At 43.8% G+C, this 24,051-nt stretch overlaps 2 protein-coding genes across 5 annotated transcripts in view; both read right to left on the reverse strand.

The window, feature by feature from the left end:
• Positions 1 to 7,930, reverse strand: part of FNIP1 (folliculin interacting protein 1) — a 72,015-nt gene extending 64,085 nt beyond the window's left edge. For all 4 annotated transcript variants that reach the window (XR_014229505.1, XR_014229506.1, XM_082324508.1 and 1 more), the window contains exon 1: positions 7,745 to 7,930. Coding sequence is in view for 2 of the 4 variants with exons in the window: in XM_082324508.1 (XP_082180634.1) it covers positions 7,745 to 7,833 (89 nt within the window). In the remaining 2 variants the exon portion in view is untranslated. The remainder of the gene's footprint in view (positions 1 to 7,744) is intronic.
• An 887-nt stretch (positions 7,931 to 8,817) lies between these two features.
• Positions 8,818 to 24,051, reverse strand: MEIKIN (meiotic kinetochore factor; the record flags this gene model as incomplete). Its single annotated transcript, XM_082324340.1, has 14 exons — positions 8,818 to 12,260; positions 13,764 to 13,887; positions 14,175 to 14,330; positions 15,990 to 16,070; positions 16,436 to 16,615; positions 16,947 to 17,041; positions 17,816 to 17,877; positions 19,199 to 19,238; positions 19,479 to 19,598; positions 20,033 to 20,176; positions 20,865 to 20,925; positions 21,923 to 22,001; positions 22,229 to 22,316; positions 23,868 to 24,051. The coding sequence occupies 14 exons, from the start codon at positions 24,049 to 24,051 to the stop codon at positions 12,214 to 12,216; spliced, it is 1,461 nt and encodes a 486-aa protein (XP_082180466.1). The 3' UTR covers positions 8,818 to 12,213.

The following is a 24,051-nucleotide window of genomic DNA, read 5'->3' on the forward strand; positions in this document are numbered from 1 at the left end:
TCACCAGAAAACTAATGGTGCAATTGTTTCAGAAAAGGAGAAGACCTCACAGTGGACAAACAGGTACATACACCCCATGTTCTTGGCACATCTTCATGCCCCTACGACCTCACCTGGAGAAGAAGGGAAAAAAACAGCACCCCTAAGTTTGCAGAAACACCTTCTTGCCAGCTGAAGCCAAACGTAAAGAAGCATTTTTTACTCTAGTATACCTACACATCCATTTTCAGACACACAGAAACCATGGCAAGAAGTCAACATACTCTTTCTCCCACAGTGGAGGTGACGGGCCCGCTCACCCTGTCTCCACAGAACAGGCACACTGTCTCAGCCCTGTTGGGTCAAACCCACAGGGAAGAGGACAGCAGACACGCACACCTTCCCGAGGGAAAACTGCCACACTCGCTTGTCTGGCACATACAGTTGGAAATCCAAGAAAAACTCAAAGTAAAATCAAAGGATTCACCTGATTAGCTGGCAAGATCCAAACTAGCACCGTGGCCCAAAGGCCTAACCAGCAGAGATCCCAGTGGTGAAAAGGCACCACGTGATTCACTCACTACAGCCTCTCCTCAAAAAGATTTCTAACTTAGAGGAAGAAGTTGAAAAGCTGGAAGGGGAACCAAGAAAGCCGCTGTTCCAAGGGCAGCTCAGTGAGGCAAGAGACCGCAGGCCATCCTCAGACAACCCATGCCATCCCAGGGGGAGGAAGCGATGTTGCAGGCTGGGAGGAAGCCGAGCGCACGGCACCGACCTCGTGATGGCCGCTAAGGGCAGCGCGACCTCGTGATGCCAAGTTCTCAAGTCACCGCAAGATCCCAACCACCACGGGAGATACCGGTACGAAAGGCAAGAAGGGTGACCCTTAGCCTGTGTGTTAGCTCATTTTGTATCTTTACCTCCTTCTAAAAAAACAGAGGAAAAGCCGAGCAGAGGGTTTTTCTGCCCCACTGTTGGCGTTCCCTGTTCCACGGGCGATGGGAAGACGCTGAAGCGAAGCCCTAACCCGAGGGCTAGGCAAGCTGTGTTCCCGCCAGGACACAGGTAAATTTTCCAAGGCACAAAGTCAGGCAGGCACAAGCACCCCAACAATTTTCAAAGTATTTAGTCATTCTCTGTGTTCGCATGCACCTAGCACAATGTCGGTACTGATCCAAGTTAATTCCCTTGGATCTGATGATAATACGAGTAAATAACAATCACTGGCTGACTCTGATTTGCAGCTCCTTCAGGCACTGTACAGACCTAGCTTGCAGCATTGCCTTATTCGGAGCTGGCATATAATTTTCAAGGACACGCTGGATCATTTAGCAGCAACACTCATGCCTACCTGGAGAAGCACCTGAAGACCTACAGAGTGGTGTCAAGGAGGGCTTGGAGAGTGGCCCCTTCAGCAGAAACTGTCAAAACTTTCTCCATGCTCCCGGGGTGCTTACTGGAACCTATTAATTTGTATGTCTCTGCTTCCAAGGTGAAAGTTGACTTAGAGCACTGGAAGGTACATAAAAGCTCAGATGACAGGAAATGCAAAACAGAATTTGGCAAAAAGAAGTACTTTAGAAAACAGCAATATATTTCAAAATAGAAGCCAAAGTTATCATAGCAATAGAGAAAACTGCACATAAATCAAAGTGAAATATTTATTAAAACTTGCTACACTCAAGCTAATGAATACAACCAAAAAGCCAAAAACTCTTCCAGAGATATTACAGAAGAGGTGGATTTTTTTATAAAAAACAACACTTAAGGGACATTAAAAGGCAGAAATTAGCTTAATAAAAAAAAACCCACACTAACATTTAGGATGTTTAAGAATTTGAATAGTCTTAAAAACTTATGGGACAAAAACTTTTTAAATCCATCAGATAACTGGAAATAATGAAAAGCTGGAGCTCTTATAAAATGAAGTCCAGCTAACACTCTTTTTGAAGACTTTGAGGTGGTGTAATTCCAGGAATTTTACAACTACTGGTGAAAGACTTGCAGAATGCTAGAAGTGAACAAATACCAAAATACACTATTTCATTAATAGCAGGTTTTGGTCAGACGGGCTTGACGCATTGACAGCACTGTTGAGGAACAGCTTTAAAAAGCCTTGCGCGGTGCTGTTAGGATAGCTGTATGGCTCACAAGGACTGACACAGCTTGGGAAAAGATTTGCTTCCCTGGGCTCAGGCAGGCTTTACACAAAGTTACCTGCTGTTGACAGAAAAGCCTTTGACTGTGTGGAATGGGATAGCTTGTTTGCTGTGGAAGGTAAATGCAGTAAGAATTTTGGCCGTGGTTTTATCTGTTCAATTGTTTGATGATACTACAGTGTCCAGACACCGCCGGCTCTGAACTCCTTCGGCATCTCATGAAGCCATACCTTAAAAATGGAAAGCAACACGGCAATCTGTGGTGGTTACCCCTGCTCTGAGCACAGGCGGAACAAACACAAAACAGTCCCTGTAACAATACCACATCATTTACGTCACCAGCGCTAGCCACCTTCAGAAATAATGCGAAAACTTACCAAGAAGTTTTGTGGGTAAAACTTTGACTGGAAAATCAATGTAAAGACAACTTTCATGTTCCTCCTTCACCTTACTCCAGCCTCCACTTTAAAAAGTCCCCAGCTACATGTCGTTAGATGTCTCCGAGTCTCTTCACGGTTTATTTCAAGAAATTAGCTCCTGGTTCAAGAAGCAATTATGCCTTTGTAAGAAAGCATATAGCATTTTTACTGTGCAAGAACAATAGCTCTGCAGAGGAACTGGCTCATGAAGCAGCTTTGGATCATGCCACCCATTTCCAACTCTAGGTTTATTGCAATTCCCTTGATGAATCCCGCTGCCAAAAATTATGTGAAAGGAAACAAATCTCAAGATACCATTTAAAGTCACTGCCACGGAGAACAGAAAGAGTCTGGGCTGATGGGGGATACTTGCCTAGACAGATTTCAGGAAATACTACTCTGCAGCCAGCCTTAGGCCTTTCAGATCTCAGGAACCTGGCAAACTATTCTCTCAATAAAGGAGCAGCACATATTACAGAAAGATCCCAAGAAAGCACGTTTCCAGGATGACTGAAAATGGCCTTCTCCACAAATAAAGAAAAGAACATTTCAAGTTATTTATTCCTGTACCTTCCCACTTGGAAAACTGCACTCGTCCTCAGAAATACCCAGATAAACAAGGCAAACCCCTAAAGGAAGAATGTGCCCAAAGATACTCCACACCGTTGGTAAGACTCGAAACTGGAAGGGGTTCTTTCAAGCTTGAACAATTACCACACAGCTGTACCTCTACAACAGGTGCTTTAACAAGAGCAAAACAGAGTTTGCAAACATCGGTGGAATGCCCCTCGGGGTGAGACGGTTCTTTAGAGCTCCTTAGATTTAAAAAAAAAAAAAAAAAAAAAAAAAAGACACACACACACTCTGAAACTTTTATTGAGCTGTTGTGTAAAAAGAAGTCCTAATTAATAATTCCTCTATTCCCCAGCTAGGTGGGAAGGGTGTCTAGAGATACAAGGGAACAAGTATTTGAACTTTATACATTAGATGGAAAGAAACACTGAGATTCCCTCCTGCATACAACCTCAAAATGTACCAGTCCCATAATTCAGTATTACAGGACCATCCCTCTCCCTCTGCAATAGGTTAAGAGTGCTCCAAGCCCAATTACTATCTCAACAGATGCACTCTCCTGCAAAAACTCTGCTGCAGTCCTTCACAGCTGTATTTACCATTGGAAATACTGCCCACATATCTTAACAACAAAGATGTAAAGCCTGAGACCTCTCAGTAATTTACTGAGCTTTGAGCTCATTCTACAGGCCCATTTTGAAGAACAAAAAGCTGGTTGAGTTATCAGTGGTTTAGGAGCTCCCTCTTCTCTTTAAGCACTGAAGCAGACCCCTAGAAAGCCAGAAAAGAAGCAGCAGCTCAAAATCAGTATCTGTGGCAGTCAGTAATGTAAATGTGCAGTGGAATACTTTGTGTGCCCATATAATATTCAGCAGAAATGTGTGGCTGCTTCTGCTTAGTTTAAGGAACTTTTTGTAAGATTGTTTCCATTTTACTGGGGAAATTGATCAGAAAATTACGGAAGAGGGTTCATTTAATTGCTATTTAAAAGTGTATATACATTTTAGACATGTACAGCACACAACTCGTGAACAGCTTTATGTATTTTTACAACAGGAATACTTTGATTCTAAAATTCTAGAAAACAACATACCTGACATCTCGTATTCCTAATAACTGTAACAGCCCAAGCCTGGGCTGAGCTCTCCTGTCACCAGCAGTCCTCAGTGCCAGATGCTACAATATGGCCAAGAGCTCCTATTTATAGTAAAAGTTACCCTCAGGGAAAATCCACTCACGTGAGTATTATTTGCAGTAGACAGCGGGTACTCTACTCCTTGGAACTTCAGGGTTTGTCTCTTCTCTAGAATACTTGCAGGTGTTTCTATGTTTCTTGTAAACAGATTTTACCACTAAAATTTTGAATATTCTTGCTCACCATGTGAATGTCGAGCTGCACCGAGAGATTTCGGTCTAAGGGCCAAGCCTGCCAATTGCCCTCAGTTAAACTGAAGAGCTAAAATACTAACATGTAGTGGATCTATTGTGATTTCCTAAGCCGCCTTCTGTAAAATAAACTGCTTCTATATAGATTAAATATAGTTAAAAAAAAAAAAAAAAAGCAAACTGGTACATCAGCAAATACTTTACAGTTAGTAACTTATTGGTCACATCACTAGAACTGTTAACCTCTCCAGCACCTGGTTCTGAAGGATTTTTACACAGTTTGGCTAGACCCAGACTCATAAAATTTCACACACCCACAGCACAGAAAGAAATTCTAGGCAGATTAAAAAAAACAAAACAAAACAAAAACCACCACCCCAACAACTAAACCAAATACATTTCCCTTGAAAAGTTTTATTTTATTTTTGAAACAGTGTAAGTTCAGATTAAGTAGAATTTATATCCTGGTAAATTTTCACAATAAGCCTGATGTAAATGCAAAATATATTCATAGTCAAAAAAAAGAATGAGCACCAAAATAATTCTTAAATATTCTCCTATACCGATGTCATTGCCAGAGTAGTTGGGCTTTTCTCTCTAAGTATGTATTATTCACAAAATATATTAGGAGAATTTATGTGGGTTTCATGGTTGTTCTACACAGTATCCTCAGTAGAAGGACCACGCTTTCAAAGTGAAGACAGTCAGAAATAATAGTGCTCAGAACATTTGGAAAATGTTCTGTTATTTAGAATATAAACAGATAATAATATACCAATCCATAAACATAACCTTGCCCCAATGAAACTGGTGAGGCTGTTGCGTTCAGGTTCACCGGAACCAGAAACAGTCTAAAAATGCAGAGCGCTTGTTTCCAGTCTCTAAGGACCCAGCTGTCGTAAATAACGGTCTTTATTTTGTGTATTATCCAAAAGTTTCACGAGTAACTGATAAGACCATGCATAGTGAGGATTAACTAAGGACTTATCCCCATTTGGAAAATGAAAGCAGCCATTAGGCAACATGCCTAGAGGGCATCTGTATTAGTCTTCACAAAATAATACTTGGCTCTCCTAAGTAAGAGACGGGTCTCCCACCCCCCCAGAGCCTTAGTGAGAAGAGCTGTCAGCCTTCTCCTGAGATTTTATACCCGTGGGTCCATCAAAAAAAAAAAAAAAAAAAAAAAAAAAAGCCTGCAAATTCACTAGTTACCTATTGACAGTTCACATCACACAGTGAAACAGCTCTACGTAAATGGAAGAGGGTAAGAGCAGACAGTGACATATCTTTTTCAAATTTCACATCCAGTTTGGCACAGAACGATGCAGGTGAAGAGGGAAGAAGAGACCTTGCTGAGCACTCACTCTCGCTCCTTTCAACACAGGCGTGATCCCCACATTTCTGCCCCAGGGTCTGCACTGCAGCTGTTGAATTAACCACCAGTCTCTATACAAATCCATCACTAACAAATGTCTTTACAGGGGGGAAAAGGCAAGGCAATTATACAGAGCAGTCCTAGTGCCCCTTCCCCACCAAGGGGTCTGATCCCAGCATTAAGCTGATTTAGAAAATAAGATGACACAGACATCATTAAAATGTTTTTTTCTCTTAAAAAAGATCATTAAAAAGAGGAACCACCTTCGCAGTAAGCAGCAGAGAGGTGTGCGAGCAGCTGCGATCAGTGTCTGTAAAAGGTGCGCGCTAGCAGTTAACGCACTGGACTTCAGGTAGCGTCCAGCAGTGTGTCCCGAGTCGATAAGGACACAAAAAAAGCCATCAATATTCTGCGAAAACCGTGATGCTTAAATTACTGCAGAGATACTATTAACCACCTAAATTGCTAAATTGTATCGCTGCAGTTAAAAGGACTATCCCACCACATAAAATTAAGCCCATCAGTCAGAGATCTCCCTTTCTGGAGCAACCCAAGGGCTGATCATTTGTAGGTAATAAATTTAAGACAGCGGGTGGGAGGAGAGCTTTACCACACTGTTATAAGTGTTTCAAGAAGTGCATAACTCTTACTAATGAAGCATATTGTATTTGCATCCAAGTCGCAAACGCTGCACTTTAAAACGATTTTGCAGGTTACCTCTTCGCTACGCCAGCCAGGACTAGGACCGCATCGCTGTCGAGCGTAATCATTCTGCACTCGTGGAACAGCACTTACTTTACAGCCACAAAAACAACCTGTTTCCCATCTAACCAACCCCGCGGAGGCCCTGGGTGATTCCTAGGCCCCGGCGCAGAAGCCCGAGTGAAGCCTCTCCACGTCCCCACGCAGGACAGCGAAGCCGAGCCGCCACCCAAACCCCGCCGAGGGCTTCTGTCACCCAGGGCCGCCCAGCTGCGGCGGCCCACCCGACTCGCAGGGGCAGGGAAAGGTCTCCCGGAGAAGGGCTGCCTCGCCTGCCTCCCCGTGTTGTGCTTGGCACCTCTCGGCGGATCCAGTTTTGTTGCGGTTAGAGCATGACAAATTTCACGAGAAACCCTACGCCTCTCTTGGCAGCGGCCAAAACTTCACGTTTTCTCCCCCCTCCCTCCACGTTTCTGAGGCTGCTCCCCCGGGATCGCCAGCCGCCTGCCCGCCTCAAGCGGAATGGCGCCTTTCCCCCCGCCCCGGCCTGCAGCATCCCCGGAGGGAGCCGCGGGGGGCCGGGGCCCCACGCCCGCCCCCGGGAAGGCGCGGGGGGGAGCTGCCGCTGATCGCGATCGGGCGAAACCGACAGGAAGGCGGCGACGGGCCGACCTGGGGCTGAGCCCCGCTCCGCTGCGGGCTGCGCCGTGAGGGGGCCGGCCTGAGGGGAGGGAGGCACGACCCAGCCCCGAGGAGAGGCGGCCACCGCGGGGGAGGCAGCCGTGAGGAGGCAGCGCGGCGTCCCCGACGTGGCGGCCCCGGGGGGCTCCCGCCCAGCGCCCGGCGGAGGGGCCCGGGCCGGGGCACCTCGGCGCCCCGGGGGCTCCCGCGGCAGGGCGGGGGACGGACCCCGCGGCCAGCGGTACGTGCGAGGCGGAGGAGAGCGGGGGAGCCGCGCCGAGCGGCCCCGCTACAGCACGGGCGGCTGCCGAGCGGGAAGGGGGCTGCGGCCGGGAAGGAAGGGGGCTGCGGCCGGGAAGGAAGGGGGCTGCCGCCCGCCCTCCTCCGGGGCAGGGCAGGCGGCGGAGGGCGGCAGGGAACTCGTCGCAGAAGTTTGGGGCAGGGGAGGAGGGCGGCCCCGTCCCGGTTACCTGAAGACGCAGTCGTCCCTGGCGTCCCTGGCCGGGGAGATCAGCCCGTGCTTCTTGTTGAAGAGCTTCTGGAACAGGGTGGGCGGCATCTTGGGGCGCCGCCGCTGGCCCCCGCCGCCGCCGAGGCGCTGGGCTCCGCGCAGCGCCGTCCCCTCGCCGCGGCTAGTTCCGCCCGCCCGACTCCATTCGGTGTCACAGTCATATGACAGACATTAGTCACTCGGCGCTGCCAGAAGGGGAGGGCCGGCGGGGCGGGCCCGCCCGGGCGCTCTGCGGGCCGCCGAGTGGCTGCGGCGGCGGCCCCACGTGGGGAGCGGGCCGGGCCGCAGGCGGAGGGGCTGCGGCGAGGGACGGGCGAGCGAGAGCCGGCGGGGCTTCCCCCGGCCCCGCTTCCCCCGGCCCCGCTCGCCCGGGCAGCCCCGGCGGCCGCAGCCCGCGGCGTCGGGGGGGACGCGGCCGCGGTGCCCGGAGCGCCGCGGGGCTCTGCCGGGAGCGAGGCGTTTCCCCGGGGGCTGGACGGCCGGGGCGGCGATAACACGCCGCTGTTTTGTTTTCCTTCTTCGGAGGGAAGTTAAAGGCAGAAGCACCAGAAAGGCGAGAAGAGGCCAAGATCTCGGCATCAAATCCCTCGTGTTGCTGCACCCAGCGCTTCAGGGACTTTCCCCTGCAGAGGTGCAGCAGAGACAGGTGACTTCTTTTACCCCCAAACCTAGAAAATCCAGCTCCTGCCCCCTTTCCTCCTCCCATGTACGTGAAGCGATTGTCCCACGGCAGTAACAGAGGTCGCACAGCCCAGGCGCACTCAATTCAAAACCTGCACGGAAGGTGGACCGTGTGTATTTGCGTGCAGAGGAAGCCATCATTACAAATAAAACATCCATCTACAACGTAGCATTTAGGACATAATACCCAGCAGGTGAATCCAGAACAAATATATGAGCAAACCAAACAACAACGGATAGATTTCATAAAACCAAAAGGACCTGCAGATTTTTCCAAAACTCTTTATTAGTGTTTAAACAAAATGGAAACACTGGTTACAGCTAACCGTCTCCTTCAACATCTCACTGTTCAGATACAACACTACTAGAAGTTTAATTAAGAACTGACAAAACTGACTCATCTGCTTTCCCTAGAAAATGGAATTAAACTAAAACAGTGTATGATGTAAGATTAAATTAAGCAGATTATTTTTAAAAGGCATAATTTAGTGCATGTGTAACATATCGATATAATGATTCCTTGCAATCAGCCATCTGTAGAAACTTTGTTTTTCATCTACTACAAGTTGAAGATAATTCTAATAGAAAATAGGAATTCATGTTTAGATGCATCTTTTTCCCCTTGTTCTGTATGGAAGATACACCTGCCTGCCATAGGTTTACAGATGACTGATCTTTACATCCTTTCACCATGTGAAAACCTCCGGGCTTCAAGATGGGCATGTAAATACAGTCTCAAATATAAAAAGTCCTCAGGGAACACTACAAAATAATAGAATTTTGGCCAGGATATGCGACTCGGCTTTCAGTAGTTTCGCAATTTACAGCAGTGCAGATTTAGCTAATCTCAAGTGCATTACAATTCAAGGTGATAGAGTCCCTTTAAAAGTAAAAATTAACGTGTTCCAAAACTCCTAAACTAGTAGCAAGTGATTCTGGTAGGCTTGATTGATATACCTTAATCGAGGGAGTGGAGGATGGATAGTAAGAGAAAAAGGGGTGAATACAGGTTTAATCATCCATTTTCCTGTAAAAGCCTCCCTGTAGGCAAATCTTCATACCTACACAAAGAATATGAGTTTCAACTTACTTATGTGTCCATACAGCATGCATTGTGTTGGGCCGCAAACCTGTCCCTTCTGTGTTTAGAGATTATGAACCAAAACAGAACCATTTGCAAGTAAGGTCTTTACCTTCCAACAGCTAGTACACGTACCCCTGTAGCACTCCAGTGCGAGACGCAAACGTCTTCCATCATCCCCGAACACTTTAAGCCAAAGTCTCCTCAAAGTACACTTCAGATAACAAAAATAACTGAACAGTGGTAATGAAAAACCTCTTCTAGATTTACGTATAATACATTTACTAAAGATGCATCTACAACGCGCAGTTCCTAGCGATAAAGTATTATTACAGTTCTTGCATGGACTGACTCACTGTACGCGATTCCATTCAAGCCATTAAGACTTCATCATGTCTAGGATATGACAGAGCAGCCCTATTGACACTGAACAGATTTCTCTCCTGAATGACTGCACAAATAAGCTCTTCTGTACTACCCATTAACTGGCTGTGACCCATAACCTTTATCCACTAATAAGGAAGAGCCAGTTTCCACTTTGAATGAAATTTTATGTAGTCATTCTTGAGTTTAAAACCAAAACATGGGAAAATGCCTTCCCTTTGAGAAAAGCAGAACAAGAGTAGATATTGTTGCGGCCTCAAAATGAATAAAATTTCCTTCCCTGGGGCAGAGAGCTAGCCTGGTAATTAATTATACTTTCTCCAAGAGTCAGACAAAAGACGAAAATAAGAAGCAGCACTTTCGTAACTGAAAGGAAGGACAAGAGAGATTGTGGTTCATGATATTTCTGTCCTCCTATATAGCTTCATCACATCCAGAAAAAACAAAGCTCAACAATTTTCAGGCTGCTATAGCCAACTCCACAGTTACATGCCGTATTTTCGTCTCTTCTACTCTCCAATTAGTTTGTCGGTATTAGTCTGTTTCTTGTATAGAAACTATGAAATGGTTTGGGGCAAAGCGAGTGCTTTTTCCTAGGACTCCTGGAATACCCTTATGATAAACACCTCTTTTATTCTGGACCATCCTTTACTTGAAGGATCATCATAATCACAACTTACTACATATATAACTTTCAGTTTTGCATATAGCTACATCAAGGAGCTCACCTCTGTCTCCTAGGGGCTCTAGATTCTTGCATAATTACCAGTGGCTTAGTATTTGCAAGAACAAGGATATTGATAATTAGAAGCATACCTGAGAGGACTCCAAGGAGTTATTGGCAGAACTCACTCTACTAATGCTTAAAGGAAAAAATAACTTAATGGCATCGTTTTTAACCTTGAGCCATATAGTATGTTTATACAATACTTGTTCATAACCTAATAGCATTTATTTGCACTTCCTTCTACCCCAGAGCAATGGGAAAAGGTTCAGGGTCTGAACTTTCACAGGTATTTTCAAATGTAGTCAAACTAATTAAAGTTGTGGATTGTATATGTCTTCTTGACACGCTCTTTTTGGAAACACAGAACTATCTTCCAGGGCATGAGTATTCTGGGTGGTAACACTGAGAAACAAACTCAGACTTCAAGAGGTTTGGAAAGCCATACTATCGTTTTAAAACACTGAAAAACTTCCTTTATGTCTACAAAAGAGTCTGAGTAAGGGGTGTTGTAGTGAGAACACTGTAGGGATCCAAATTACTTTAGACTGCAGTGAATGCAACTGGAGAAAAACTGTGCTCTTGTCAGTGTTTTCTGAGGCGTTCAGCACACTGCTGAAGAACGACATTTATGGATTAACAATCCACAAGCTGAACTGGAAGCACTGGGAATCTAACCTATGTGCCAGGTAGCGTGAGCAGTAACCTGAAAATCCAGAATGCCAATATCCAGCTCTTCAGACAGTTCAGCTATAAAAGGTTTTTCTCCACCCTTGTGTTCATGGAAGGCACCCACTTCCTCTGCACAAGTCTGAAGCCACTAGAAGCAGCAATGACTGAGATAGGTGACATTATAAAATAACTGAGATTAAATGGGAAGGACTCTGAGGTGACAGTGGTTGAGCAGTGGCTGTGCCTAGAATGGCGATAGTGCTGATCACAAAAAGCTAGCTGTACTGCAGCGATGGTAGGGTGAGGGCCACTTACATTCACGTTTAGGAATCAGTCTACAGCAGAACACACAGAGTCCTGTACCGCCAAAGTTCTGCAGACCCAAGCATTCAGGTAGTTTAATGGTAGCGTACTGTTGACTTCTGAGAGTACACGAACACTTTGCATATCCATTTTCAGGACATGCAGTTACCTTTATAAACAGTGTTAACACTTCTTAACTCAAGTAGAGGTCACATCTTTAGATGCTAATGCTACTAGAGAAATCTAGAAACCTTGGCACAGCAAGAGCCAAAATAATTCCATTAACACAATGCTGTTCTTGAGTCACACTTTTTAAAAACCTAAATGAACTGAAGAATCATCTTGTGAAGTCCTTACAGAAAATGCCCAGAATAAGATCTGGTTGCTTGTACAAAATAATTTAATATTAAGCACTTGAGCAAAGTATTTACAACCTTACTGCAAAGCATTATAATAAATTTCAAACAACGTATATGCCAAAATATACAGCCATTAATTACTAGTTAGTAGTTCTGTTTCACCTCCCTGCCACCGTAGCAAGACAGTTCGTTCTTCTGTTGATTCCTGCTGAAACCCAGAAATCTCATCTGTGTTTACAGTAGATCCAGTTTTTGGTACTCGTAATAGTATCTGGGGAAAAAGTGATACGTTAAATACTATCAGTAAAGTGGCACATTCTCAAGTGTAAGAGAAACCTCATTGATCTGACAAGCTGTTCCGATGCTCAATAGATCTCTATGCTATCATTTGTTTGGAGGAATCTGAATCCTGCAGGTCAATTGCCAGCGAGAAGGGAACAGTAGTCTTGAGTGTATGTACGTTCCTAACGAAAAAGGGCATCATCCGAAAGACTCCCTTGACCAGAGGTGAAAACACCCAGCATAAAAAACCCCACCACCACCTTTAGGCAGTCTAATTCCTGATTCCCAGGCTCCTCTAGAACAGCAGTAACAAATCCAAACCTTTGTTCTGACACCACCACTTGCTGATTTTTGAGATCTACTTGCCTACCAAGTACAACCTGTGTTCTGCATTAACACAGTTCTCTTGGGCACAACTTAACATCCTTGTCATCCTTGTTCTTTGATCTGTACAGAAGCATCAGATGATTGTCATTAATTAACACACACACACTTAAAAGCACTTCCCTGCATTCTAGATGCTGTATGTACTCAATCTGTAACAAAGTAGGAGAGTATGTGGACCTAGGAAACTGCAATCCCATTGGAAATTTGTGTATATTCAGTATTTTTGAAAGCTATTATGCTTATGCTGTTTTGATTTCATACAGAAATACTGCATAAATGACAAATATAAGTTGCAGAAAACTTGCAGACATTGTCTGTAAAGAACTACTTTAAACTTAGGAAGACATATGCCATCCAGTGGCGCACTGAGAAACTTCAAGAGAGATTGGAAAGGGAGGGGATTTTACCTCTATGATAGTGATGAGACAGTTTTGTACACATTTCTCATTTTTGTTTAACAAAAATCTAGGAAGTGAAGAAAGGAGCTTCCCCTACGTTAAGGGTCTCAGGAGAAAAGAACAGAAACCTTTAGAGAAAAGCTGACAATTTCTAAAGAAAAACAAACCCTATTACATGAACTACTTTGGTGGGGCGGGGGAATACTGGATGCTAAAGAGCTCAGTTCAACTGAGCGAGATAAAAAACACACCGATGGCTGAAAGCTGAAGTCAGACATATTCACCCTAGAAATAAGGCACAGGATAATCATTTACTAAACAAGCTGGTATCTCTTCTAGGGAGTCTCCATACCAGCAGTAAAGATCAAAGTTGTGTTTAGGAGCAACTTGAAGAGGTGCAGATATTTCCAGAGTTACCTAGCAGCACCTTCTGGCCTTAATGATCTAGCCTACAAAACGGCTAGATTGTATTAATTCCTGTGCAAAGATCCTTGAAGGAGAAAAACGTTAGTGTAGTTTGTTAGTGAAATACTGCTGCACAAGAACACTAAGTCAGAAATTTGAAGTTTTCAGTGTCTTTTACTCTTTAGCCTTGTGATTTTTCCAAATATTCAGACTTAAAAAAACAAAACAAAACAAACAAACCCCAAAACTTTAAACACCCAAATAGCCAGTTACCATCTGCAACCAATTCTATATTCTATTACCTTCAGGCACTCCTTCGGGAAGGCAGAATGCTTTTGTGTTAACTGGAATTTGGTGAAGCCTGGAAGGCCTCTGGCACGGTGAAGTTCTGACAATGGAGCAGATTTCTTGTCTGCCACACAGAGGCTGAAAAGATTAATGACATTTCATTCACACAATTGTTTCCATTGAAGAAATATTCTTCTAGCTTTCTTCTAGGGAAATTAGAGATGACATGCAGATTTCAAGGGATGTCATTAGAAAACATTTAAGACTACTTGCATACACTCAATATGCTATCGGAAAGGGCGATAGAAAACTTAAAAGCTTAAACATTTTCTTCAGCTGTTTGTAATACTGTAAGGATTTAATATATAGTATGTTACATACTAGCATGCCAAAAGTGGATTTAAAGAGTGCAATAAAATTAGAACCTGAAAAATATTCTTTTCTTCTGGACTTTGAGGAGTAATTTCTTTTTCTGAGCTCAGAGATGCAGGAACAATTTCTTCTGAATTTACATATGGGCCTGTGGTATTCAGGAATAGGTCTTCCCCAGGTGAGGCTTTGCGCACTGGTGACAAGCTAAGCTACAGCTCCGTCAAAATACAAAACATACAGCAATAACTGCCCAATTAAATAATCAACAACAACTGAAATTGGCCAACACTTGTTGGCTCATGCAAAAGGTGTTCTATTGCTTCAAAAATATGATTTAGGACTCCAGTGATTCCTGTCTACAGCCTCCAACAAGACCCTGATGTTATCTACTTGTTAATCTAGTATCCATAAACTCAAGTATGCTTGCAACAACACTAGGAAAGCCCAGTATGTTTTCCTGCCAAATAATCTGGTGCAAAATTAAGCAATCTTTCTATTGCAACTGTTTCCCTTTTTCTAAAAAAATTTAGTTTGCTGACTTGGTTGGGAGCTATGACATGCAAAGTGACAGAGACGTCACTTCTATTCCTGCAGAGAGAAGTGGTAGTACTACACTACCTTTACTGGCAAAGAATTCAAACTGGCATTTAAATATCAAGTTTGTTTGTATCAGAGGGGTAATGCAAGTAAGGCTACTAGGTGCTGGTTTTACATTAGAAGATGTTGCAAAAATACAAAACAGATGATACCTAAGGGTTTTGTTGTAGTTTTTTAACTGTCCAGCTGATTGAATTTAACACGTAGTTGGTTGCGCAATTTGTATTGTCACATAAGTATACCCAGAACTGGACTGTGCCATGAAGTTCTGGGGCCAGTGCTGTTCAACATCTTCATCAGTGACACAGACAGCGGGATCGAGTGCACCCTCAGCAAGTTTGCAGATGGCGCCAAGCTGAGTAGTGCAGTCGACACGCTTGAGGGACAGGATGGCATCCAGAGGGGCCTGGACAGGCTGGGGAGGTGGGCCTCTGTGAACCTCATGAGGTTCAACAAGGCCAAGTGCAGGGTCCTGCACTTGGGCCCGGGTAATCCCCGGTATCAGTACAGGCTGGGGGATGGAGGGATTGCGTGCAGCCCTGCCAGGAAGGACTTGGGGGTACTGATAGACGAAAAACTGGACATGAGCAGGCAATGTGCTCTCGCAGCCCAGAAGGCCAACCGTATCCTGGGCTGCATCAAAAGCAGCGTGTCCAGCAGGTCGAGGGAGGGGATTCCGCCCCTCTGCTCTGGTGAGACCCCACCTGAAGTCCTGCGTCCAGCTCTGGGGTCCTCAGTACAAGAAGGACGTAGACCTGTTGGGGAGGGTCCAGAGGAGGGCCACAAAAATTATCAGAGGGATGGAGCACCTCTCATGAGGAAAGGCTGAAAGAGCTGGGGTTGTTCAGCCTGGAGAAGAAAAGGCTGCGGGGAGACCTTATTGCAGCCTTTCAGTACTTAAAGGGGGCCTATGAGAAAGATGGGGACAGACTTTTTAGCAGGGCCTGTAGCGGTAGGACAAGGGGTAATGGTTTCAAACTAAAAGAGAGTAGATTCAGACTGGATATAAGGAAGAAATTTTTTACAATGAGGGTAGTGAAACACTGGAACGGGTTGCCCAGAGAGGTGGTAGATGCCCCATCCTTGAAAACATTCAAGGCCAGGCCAGATGGGGCTCTGAGCAACCTGATCTCGTTGCCAAGATGTCCCTGCCAATTGCAGGGGGGATGGACTAGATGACCTTTAAAGGTCCCTTCCATCATTCTATGATTCTATGAAGAATGATTTGTTTGCTTTTGATCGTTAAAAAAAGTATCAGGATAAACACTCACATCTAGCTCTGCAGGCCGAGCATAACCAAGATTTTTTAGGGCTTTATCTTCTTCCATGATCAGCATGGTGGAACTAATTCGCTAAACAAAAACAGAGAATTCAATATCAGTTTCCAATTCTTCGCTGTTTATTATTAGTCCTACAGTATTCCCCAAGTACACAATACTATTTATAACAACTCCATTTAGAATTACTAATAGTTCTTAGGGTTTAACTACTGAATTCCTGTCATACACTTTTTTTTTTTGGTCGAGTGCCCTCCAAAATTAAGACAAAATCAGTTTATTGAACCACAGAACACATATATTTCAAATCCTCTTCACAACAAGGGGATAAAGCACTTCCTACCACTTCTCATATTTAATTGTAACTTTTGTCATGATTCAAAACTCTCACTTCAATTTTATGCCTTTGCTAATCAGCGGGGCACAATGGGAATACTTACCACCACAGCATCTGTCTGTTCGGATGGCAGTACTTCTGCTGTCAGGCCCACTGATTTGGCTGAAGTGTTTCCTGGGGCATCGAGCTGACGACACGATGATGTACCTTCTGCTAATGTAGTAGAATTTTTTTCTTTTTTCTTACATTTCAGCCTTTTGGGTTTAGCAGTTTGATTGTCAGGCTAAAGGACAAAACAATTACATTTTGTGTTATGAAGTGAACCTCTGTAGAGTGGTAAGCACTAACAAAGAGTCCCACTGTCCTACTCAAGCTGTACACAACTGATTCAGTACCACTGACACAGTCAGTCTGCAAAACAGTGAGCTTAGGGGGCACCCATGACTATTACTGCTATCCAGAGGTAGAGGCAAGCTACATCTTCACTCTCTGCCATTGTCTGCAGGCACCCCGTTCAAGGAACTACTACACTTCTAGGTGGAGTCTTCCACCTATGCAGGGAAGGAGCAAGTCATCCATGTTACAACCTGGCTGATTTATTAAGGATCTTTCACCTTTCTTTCCGGTCCTAATGGTGAAGAACAGCGCATACCAGTTTTTAGGTCTGGAGTTCTCTCTCTTGCGGCTGTAATTTTACAGACTTTTTTTCCTGTGATAAATTTCCAACAAATTAATTAACTTTGAGACAAAGACCCCAGCTAATCTCCAACCCACATCTTACAGGACGGCTGGCAAAGAGGGATCATTCCAAAGCCACCCATGCAAACACACTTCCTCCCTTCAGTATAATCCTCATCTCCCTCTCCCCACCAACAGGGCTGTTTTACTCCTCACCCTTTCCTTGAGGAAACAAGGTTGCTTATTAATCTTATGTTCACCTGGCTATTTACTGCTCGACACACATACTGTGGGAGCAGAGGCATTGCATAATCACAGCAGTCTTTGCCACTGGCAACTTCTGCTGCTATTACAGTCCAAATTAAGCAGGGGAAAATTATGTGGTACCTGGGCCATAGCCAGAATTGCATCAGTCACAGTTCAGAACTGTAGTTACATGAGGGACTCCTAATAGCATCTGGGAAGCTGATATGAACTAAGTTCAAGTAAAGAGCATGACACAAGCAGTTCTGTTCCTGGATAAGTTAAATAAGAAATGCTAATTCTCAGTGCACAGGTGATTAAATGTGAAAATGCAGGGTTTGGGGTTTTTTTGTTCTCCTAGCACACTAATTATAACCAAGTCTTATTTACAGGGAAGACTTTCAATTTACACTTTCCCTTCTAGACACAACTGAACTTAGCCTGTGCCAGGGGGAAAAATGACCCAGTGGAAGCCTGGTTCTGATATTTTGCGATCACTTAAGTTTGGGTAGAATATTCTGTTGTCTCACAGCTAGTACAACTGCTTCAGGTCATATTTTACCTGCCAGAGTAGTTGAAACACTTAATACTGAAGAACTGTAATTGCAATTTGATGGTCTCTTTCTAGGAGAGGAGGAAAAAAAAAAGTTAACAACTATCCTGAATCCTGAATTAATGTTAGCGTTCCAAAAAAAAACCAAAAAAAACAAAACAAAACAAAAAAAAAACCAAAACCCAACCCACAATGTATAAGGAAATCATAGGAAAATACAGACTGAGTGAAAAGGGATAAAGCTTATTTTTAAAAATATTGTTACTGAGTTACTTCATCACGGTTTACAGTTATTTGACAGTTTATCATCAAGTCACACAGCTTATTCTGAAGATACTTGCAATTTAAGACCCACAGAAGACATTCACTAAAGCACTCAGCACTGAAGCATACTAGGAGAGAACACGTTTAAGGAGGATGCAGGGAAAAATGAGGTTCACAAGAAAATTCAGATTGAATTGTGCAGAGATCCATAACACTGCAAGATTGGTATAAATAAGTTACGAACGGAAAGGTCTGCATGTAAGCCTGGAAACAGCAGCACAAGGGTTAAAAGAAAGGATACTGTTCCTAGAAAAACACTCATGTTACTCCAATTTTTATTTTAGGACCTGACAGCAGCACTGTGACAAGGACAAGTACAGAAGATTCAGTGAAGACCCTGCATTGTGATAAAACCACAACACAGATGACTTGTCAACAGAAAACCCGGCATCCTAACAACAGGAGGGTGGCAAGAGGGTTCCAGCATATCACAGACACCATTCCGCTTCCTGGTAGACATGTATTCCAAATAAGAAAAAACTGACAATGGGCAGCAACCTGGCCCAAGGTTTATGAAGGCTGAAGTCAGCAAGATTCTGAAGCAAAGGAGTGCCCCACATAAGCTGACAATCCCTAAAGAACATAAAAGATCTGCCCAAAACCTAATTTTGTCCTGGGCAAGCACGGCACGCCAGAGACTTAATGAGGACTTGACAAGAGGTGCCCCTCATACTCTGTACTGCACAGATAATCCTGGCCAGACCACCTGGGCACACACATCTTGCTGCCTGTGACCAAACGAATCTGACAGAATAAGTGCAATTGGATAAAAGCAATTTATTTAGGGATTTTGTAAATAAACGTCACCTTCCCTTTCCATAAAATCCTTCACTGAGTTTTCTTACATTGATTTCCCTACAGCTGACAAGACCAAAACAAAAGTCTATAAGGCAAACTCTTACCTGACTTCATGCACCAGTTTCAAAGTTAGTGAGGACACAGGTAGCTGAAACTCAGAGGTGTTTGCAGGATCAGAGGCTTATTCATACTGGCCTTTCTTTTAAATATCATTCAAAAGAGAAAAACCTGAACATTTAGGCGCGTCAAAGAGTCTGCTTTGCGGATTACCTTCTAGTGTATTGGTCTTGAAAATCCTCCAGTGCAGGTTCTAAAAAACATAAAAGCTAAACTTTAAAAGAAAAAGCTGAGCAGACCAGACGATGCTTTAGTGCACACTAAATTATAAAGCAAAATATTAGAAGCAAACACAGACGACTAACGGGGAGCTGTTCCCAATTATGCAGACATGCCTTAAATGAAATGGTCATTAAATATTTTATACAGGTTCCTTGCACTACAGTGAAGTTTGTTTATGTATATATTCTTACATATTGTAGAAAATAATTACCTAATATTGCTGAAAGATTTGAGATCTGTGGTATCTTATCTATGGTCACTGCTTTGCTGGAGTCCAGGAGAGTAGAGTTCTTGTATTTGCCAGGGTCCTCAGAGTAAAAATTACTTCTTTCTGGACATAAAAGATTTAAGTGCAAGCATCTTATGCTGAAATTTACTGAGTAATTAAATTCATGACCAAACTGAAAGCAATCACATTTGCAAGACAGGAACTTTAAAGCAAAGTGAAAGCATTGTCTTGGCTCAAACAGCCACAGAAAAGTTTGGGAGGAATTTGACTCAAAGCAGATTTGTTGGTCATCCCCAATAAACAGCTTGTGTCAACAGTGAATACTTCAAGTTTACAGTATGATTCGAATTACACCAGGACCCGAGTCACTCGGGATTGGAGGACCAGGTATACAAATCCCATGTTAAGCGCGGGTTGGCTTACAGCAAAGACCTGACCTGGTGAGTCACACCAAGAGAGGCCACTGGTCTTTCTTTTGTAAATAGTCCCCCTGCATTTTCTACATCAAATAAAGCTCAAAACAACAGAAGTCTCACCTGAAACGTCATCTCTGAATGTTTCAGGGGATGGGCAACTGTTCAGGCTGTCACTAGCACCTGTGTTATAATCTGCAGTTGAATCTACATCTAAACACTCTAGGAGAAAGGTTGAAACACCTGTGGGAAGAGTCATTCCTGTACCTAGAGAAAGAAGCAAAAAAGGTGGCTACTAAAAAAAAAAAAAAAAAGTATAATTTTGTACAAACCATCAGGATTTCCTTATCTAAGTTTCACTCCTGTGATGAGCTAAATATTGTCAAGTCAGTATCTTATACTGATTCATAATACAGTTAAATAAACAAAGGGCAACCTGAAGCCCAACTTACACTACCATAACCTAACAGAAGACACCTTCCTTGCCCAAGGCTCACTAGAAATACTTGAAGAATTTACCCTGTGATAACGTAATTCTTAGCCAGGTTTGTTTTCAGAAGGACAAACTATTTAGGCACAAGTTTTTAGAAATGCAGCTTTGAGTAAACTGAAGAACTCATGTCAACAACTAGTTCTGTCAATGATAAAACCAAGATTATGTGGTTTTCAACAGGCTGGGCTCAAGAGTGTCTCAGGTCTTGTAGGGCTCCTGTCCTGCCTGTGCTGCCTACAATCAATTCATGTGAACCAAGCCACATGCTGGAGTAAGAGGCAGAAGTCCAGCTATTGGTCTCAAAACCTTTACTTTCTAATACCACACAGTCAGAACCAGTACAAGAACAGCACACCAGTACTTTTATAGTAATATAATTAAATTCTAAAATGGATTTTACATTTCATTTTATACAGATATAAAAACATATTTAATAATATAATGTATTGCAATTATACTCACTTGAAGTCATTTCAGCATTTTTCAAACTTTCTTTACTTTCAAAGCTGATTATCAGGGATTCCTAAAATAAAATGACGAATATAACCAACCTGAGAAAACGGGATGTAGACAAAGAAATGCAATTAAATGTATTCCTACATTAGTAGATGCTCAGAAACTTACCGTCTGGTCCTTCACCATTTAAACTTGCTATTCACAGTGTAATTTGTACCGGGGTTTTTCATGCATCACTAACAAGTCTGCAATCTGACTTACAGTTCTAAAATTCACAATGAATACCCAATAATTTGATCCTACAATCTTTGTGGGATGAGACTTCCAGTGAAGGCATACTGACATGAACTGAAGGTATGCATAAGACAGCAGTGGAGTAATGAATTTCCCTGTCTTCTTTTTTTTTTTTTTTCAGAGGTACAATTCATGCTGCTCACTTTCAGATTTCCAGATTGCTCCTATAAATACAAACAACTATGTTGTTTAATAGTATATTCTATGAAACTAAGCATTTGCAGGAAAAGTAAATAATTGGTGGACTCCATATAAGAGCTAACATTTTAAAGAAAAATAGTTTTACACTAGTATCACTCAAGCCCTTTGCTGTAACAGATTTCAGTTCAAACACACCTGATGAACTATTTTCTTGCCACTGCAGTAACTGTCCTATAACACTTCTGCTCAGCCATCTCAAAATACTTTGTTCCAGTTGTACTAACACGAGGAAGAGTGCAACAGTGACTTGCCAAAGGTCTGTGTCTGAACCAGAAGCAACAATTCTCTAGAATCACGCTCTAATGAGATATCTTCTACACAACACAATTGCTATGGCCTTTCCTCATTAAGGATAATTAGTATTGATGTTTTCCCATGCTACCAATAGCTCCAACAGCTTTTATTCTGGCCAAAGACATGGGAAAACACCTAAATAGAGGAAAAACGTGTGTCTCTGCACACTAACATAACTCGCAGGAAGTTCTACTTGATTAGAAAAATAATTTAACATTTCTTTGATTTAGCCTCCCTAAATTACTAGTAGATAAAGAGCAAGACAGCATTCTCACCTTCAGCGGTACAGTGCTTTCTTCTATTTTCTCTTCATTTTTGTCCAAGTCTGTTGTTTCTTTGACATTCACTTGATTGCTGCAGTTGAAGAACAGAGCTAAGCTCAACACACAGAGCTCCACTGTTCCAGACGAAGGCGACAAAAACTACAATATGTCTTTATGAGGTGCCAACAGATAGACTGACGAACATCAGTTTACCAAGAATTCAGACTGCCTATCTCCAAGAGACAGCTCATGCAGGCAAAACAATGTATATGATTAGCTAGTGTTAATAACGGTGTATTTGAATGAGTTCTAACAGACCTTTCGTTGGATGAACAGCTCACTTTGGTAACTTCAAGATTTTCTTTAATTTTTGGTAGGGTTTTCACACTGGACTTGCCCTTCAGGCCTAGAAAGAATAAGTATTTAGTTCAGTGATTTTAGTTTTACTATTAGAATTTAGATGATTATTTCTAATAGGGCACCTTTAGCTGTTCCCCCTCTTCCACGCCCATAACAATTTTTGTCACTGTTATCACAAACATTGTAAAGTCTGAATTTGCTTTATTATTTTTACCCAAGCTTTTTTTTATCAGTATATCAACAAGACCAAAAAATAAAAAGCAGACTTCAAGAAATACTTCAGGTGGTTTAGAAACCTCTTCATTAAAAAAGAAAAAGCCACTTTGGAAGTGACCTTTACCTAGGTTCAAAGTAATTTGAGTCTAAATCAGTTTTAAACGGAGTTTATTAGGAATATCATAAGAATTTCTGCATAAACTGGTCCTCACTGTATGTAATCCCAAAGACCACGATGACACAATTACTTAGGAACCAGCAAATTTCAGACATGTATTTTCTTCTCCTAAAACCAATTCTATAAGGTGTTTAGCTTTGCGTTTTATTTTCAGTAGCCAGGAGCTAGAAACAGCCGAACTTTCTAAAGTTACACTCTTACGAGAGCAAGTCAAAAGAGCATCCATCCCCACACTAAGAAATGGGTCTGAAGTACTGCATCCCAGCACTGCACAGAGCCCTTCAGCTGAAACTCCCCGGGAATTCAGGACAGGACAACGTATGAGCAGGACTCGACCCAGGACTCAGCCCTTTCCCTCTTTCTTCCGTGTGTATGGAAACACAAAAACAAACAGACCTCAAGGCTGCCAGCTGTACCCAGTCAGGTACACAAGAATACTAAACACCTACGAGAGCACGAGCCAGCAGAGCAGGATCCAGATAGAAACTAATGCTTGTTGTACCTCATAACAGTAATTTAAAGTCTCACCTTTAAATTATCGAGATCAGTGTGGGACCAAGACATCCCACACCGGTCTTCCACATTTACTGTAGCAAGTTATGCTACTGCTGTCAGCCTTTACTTGAATCCCGTACTTTCCCCTCAGAACGCACTTTTTTCTTTAAGGCCTCCAATTCCTAACACAAGATCGGCTAAGCTGTATTCAGCGAGGCTGTTCCTTTTGAGGAACAACTTTAAGCAATTTTTTAAAGTATCCTCTCAAAGGTGGGCAAGGCTTTTGTCTTGCCATTTCTGAAGGAAATGATCAGATGGGGGGGGAGATGTACCTTACAAAAGGAAAAAACATTTATTACCAACTAACAGCTAAAACTGAGGAAACGGCCCTGTTTCCAGATCAGCCGCCTGCTTTCTCCACGCCGTAAGGGCCACGGGTAACAACAAACCGCTTCCCGACCTGCGGCGGGGCCCGCTCGGCTGGACACGGGGGCCGCGGCCCCACAGCGCCGAGCAGGTCGCTGGCGATGAGAAGGGTGACTTGTCGCGACCGGCACCCTCACCCGCCACGAAAACACAGGTATGGACAAAGCACCGCACAGGACCCTCCCCACCCCCGGCGCCCCCCGGCCCAGCCGCCGCCCCGCCGGCGCCCCCCGGCCCCCGCGGGGCTACGCGAGCCCGGGCGGCGGGAGGAGAAGCGCTTACGGCCGGGCTCCGGCCCGCGGGGGCCCGCGCTCCCGAAGAGGCGCCGCCGGCAGGGCTGGGAGGCGCCGGCCCGGCCGCCGGCTCTGCCCGGGAGAGCGGCCGCCCCTGGCAGCGGCGAGGCGCGGCGCTTCTTCCGCGGTGCCTCTCCGCCGCGGGAAGCCCCCTGCCAGCGCTGCCGCTCCAT

The sequence above is a fragment of the Platalea leucorodia genome (assembly GCF_965183815.1).
Source record: "Platalea leucorodia genome assembly, chromosome: 11".
In the NCBI taxonomy this organism is placed as follows: Eukaryota; Metazoa; Chordata; class Aves; order Pelecaniformes; family Threskiornithidae; genus Platalea; species Platalea leucorodia.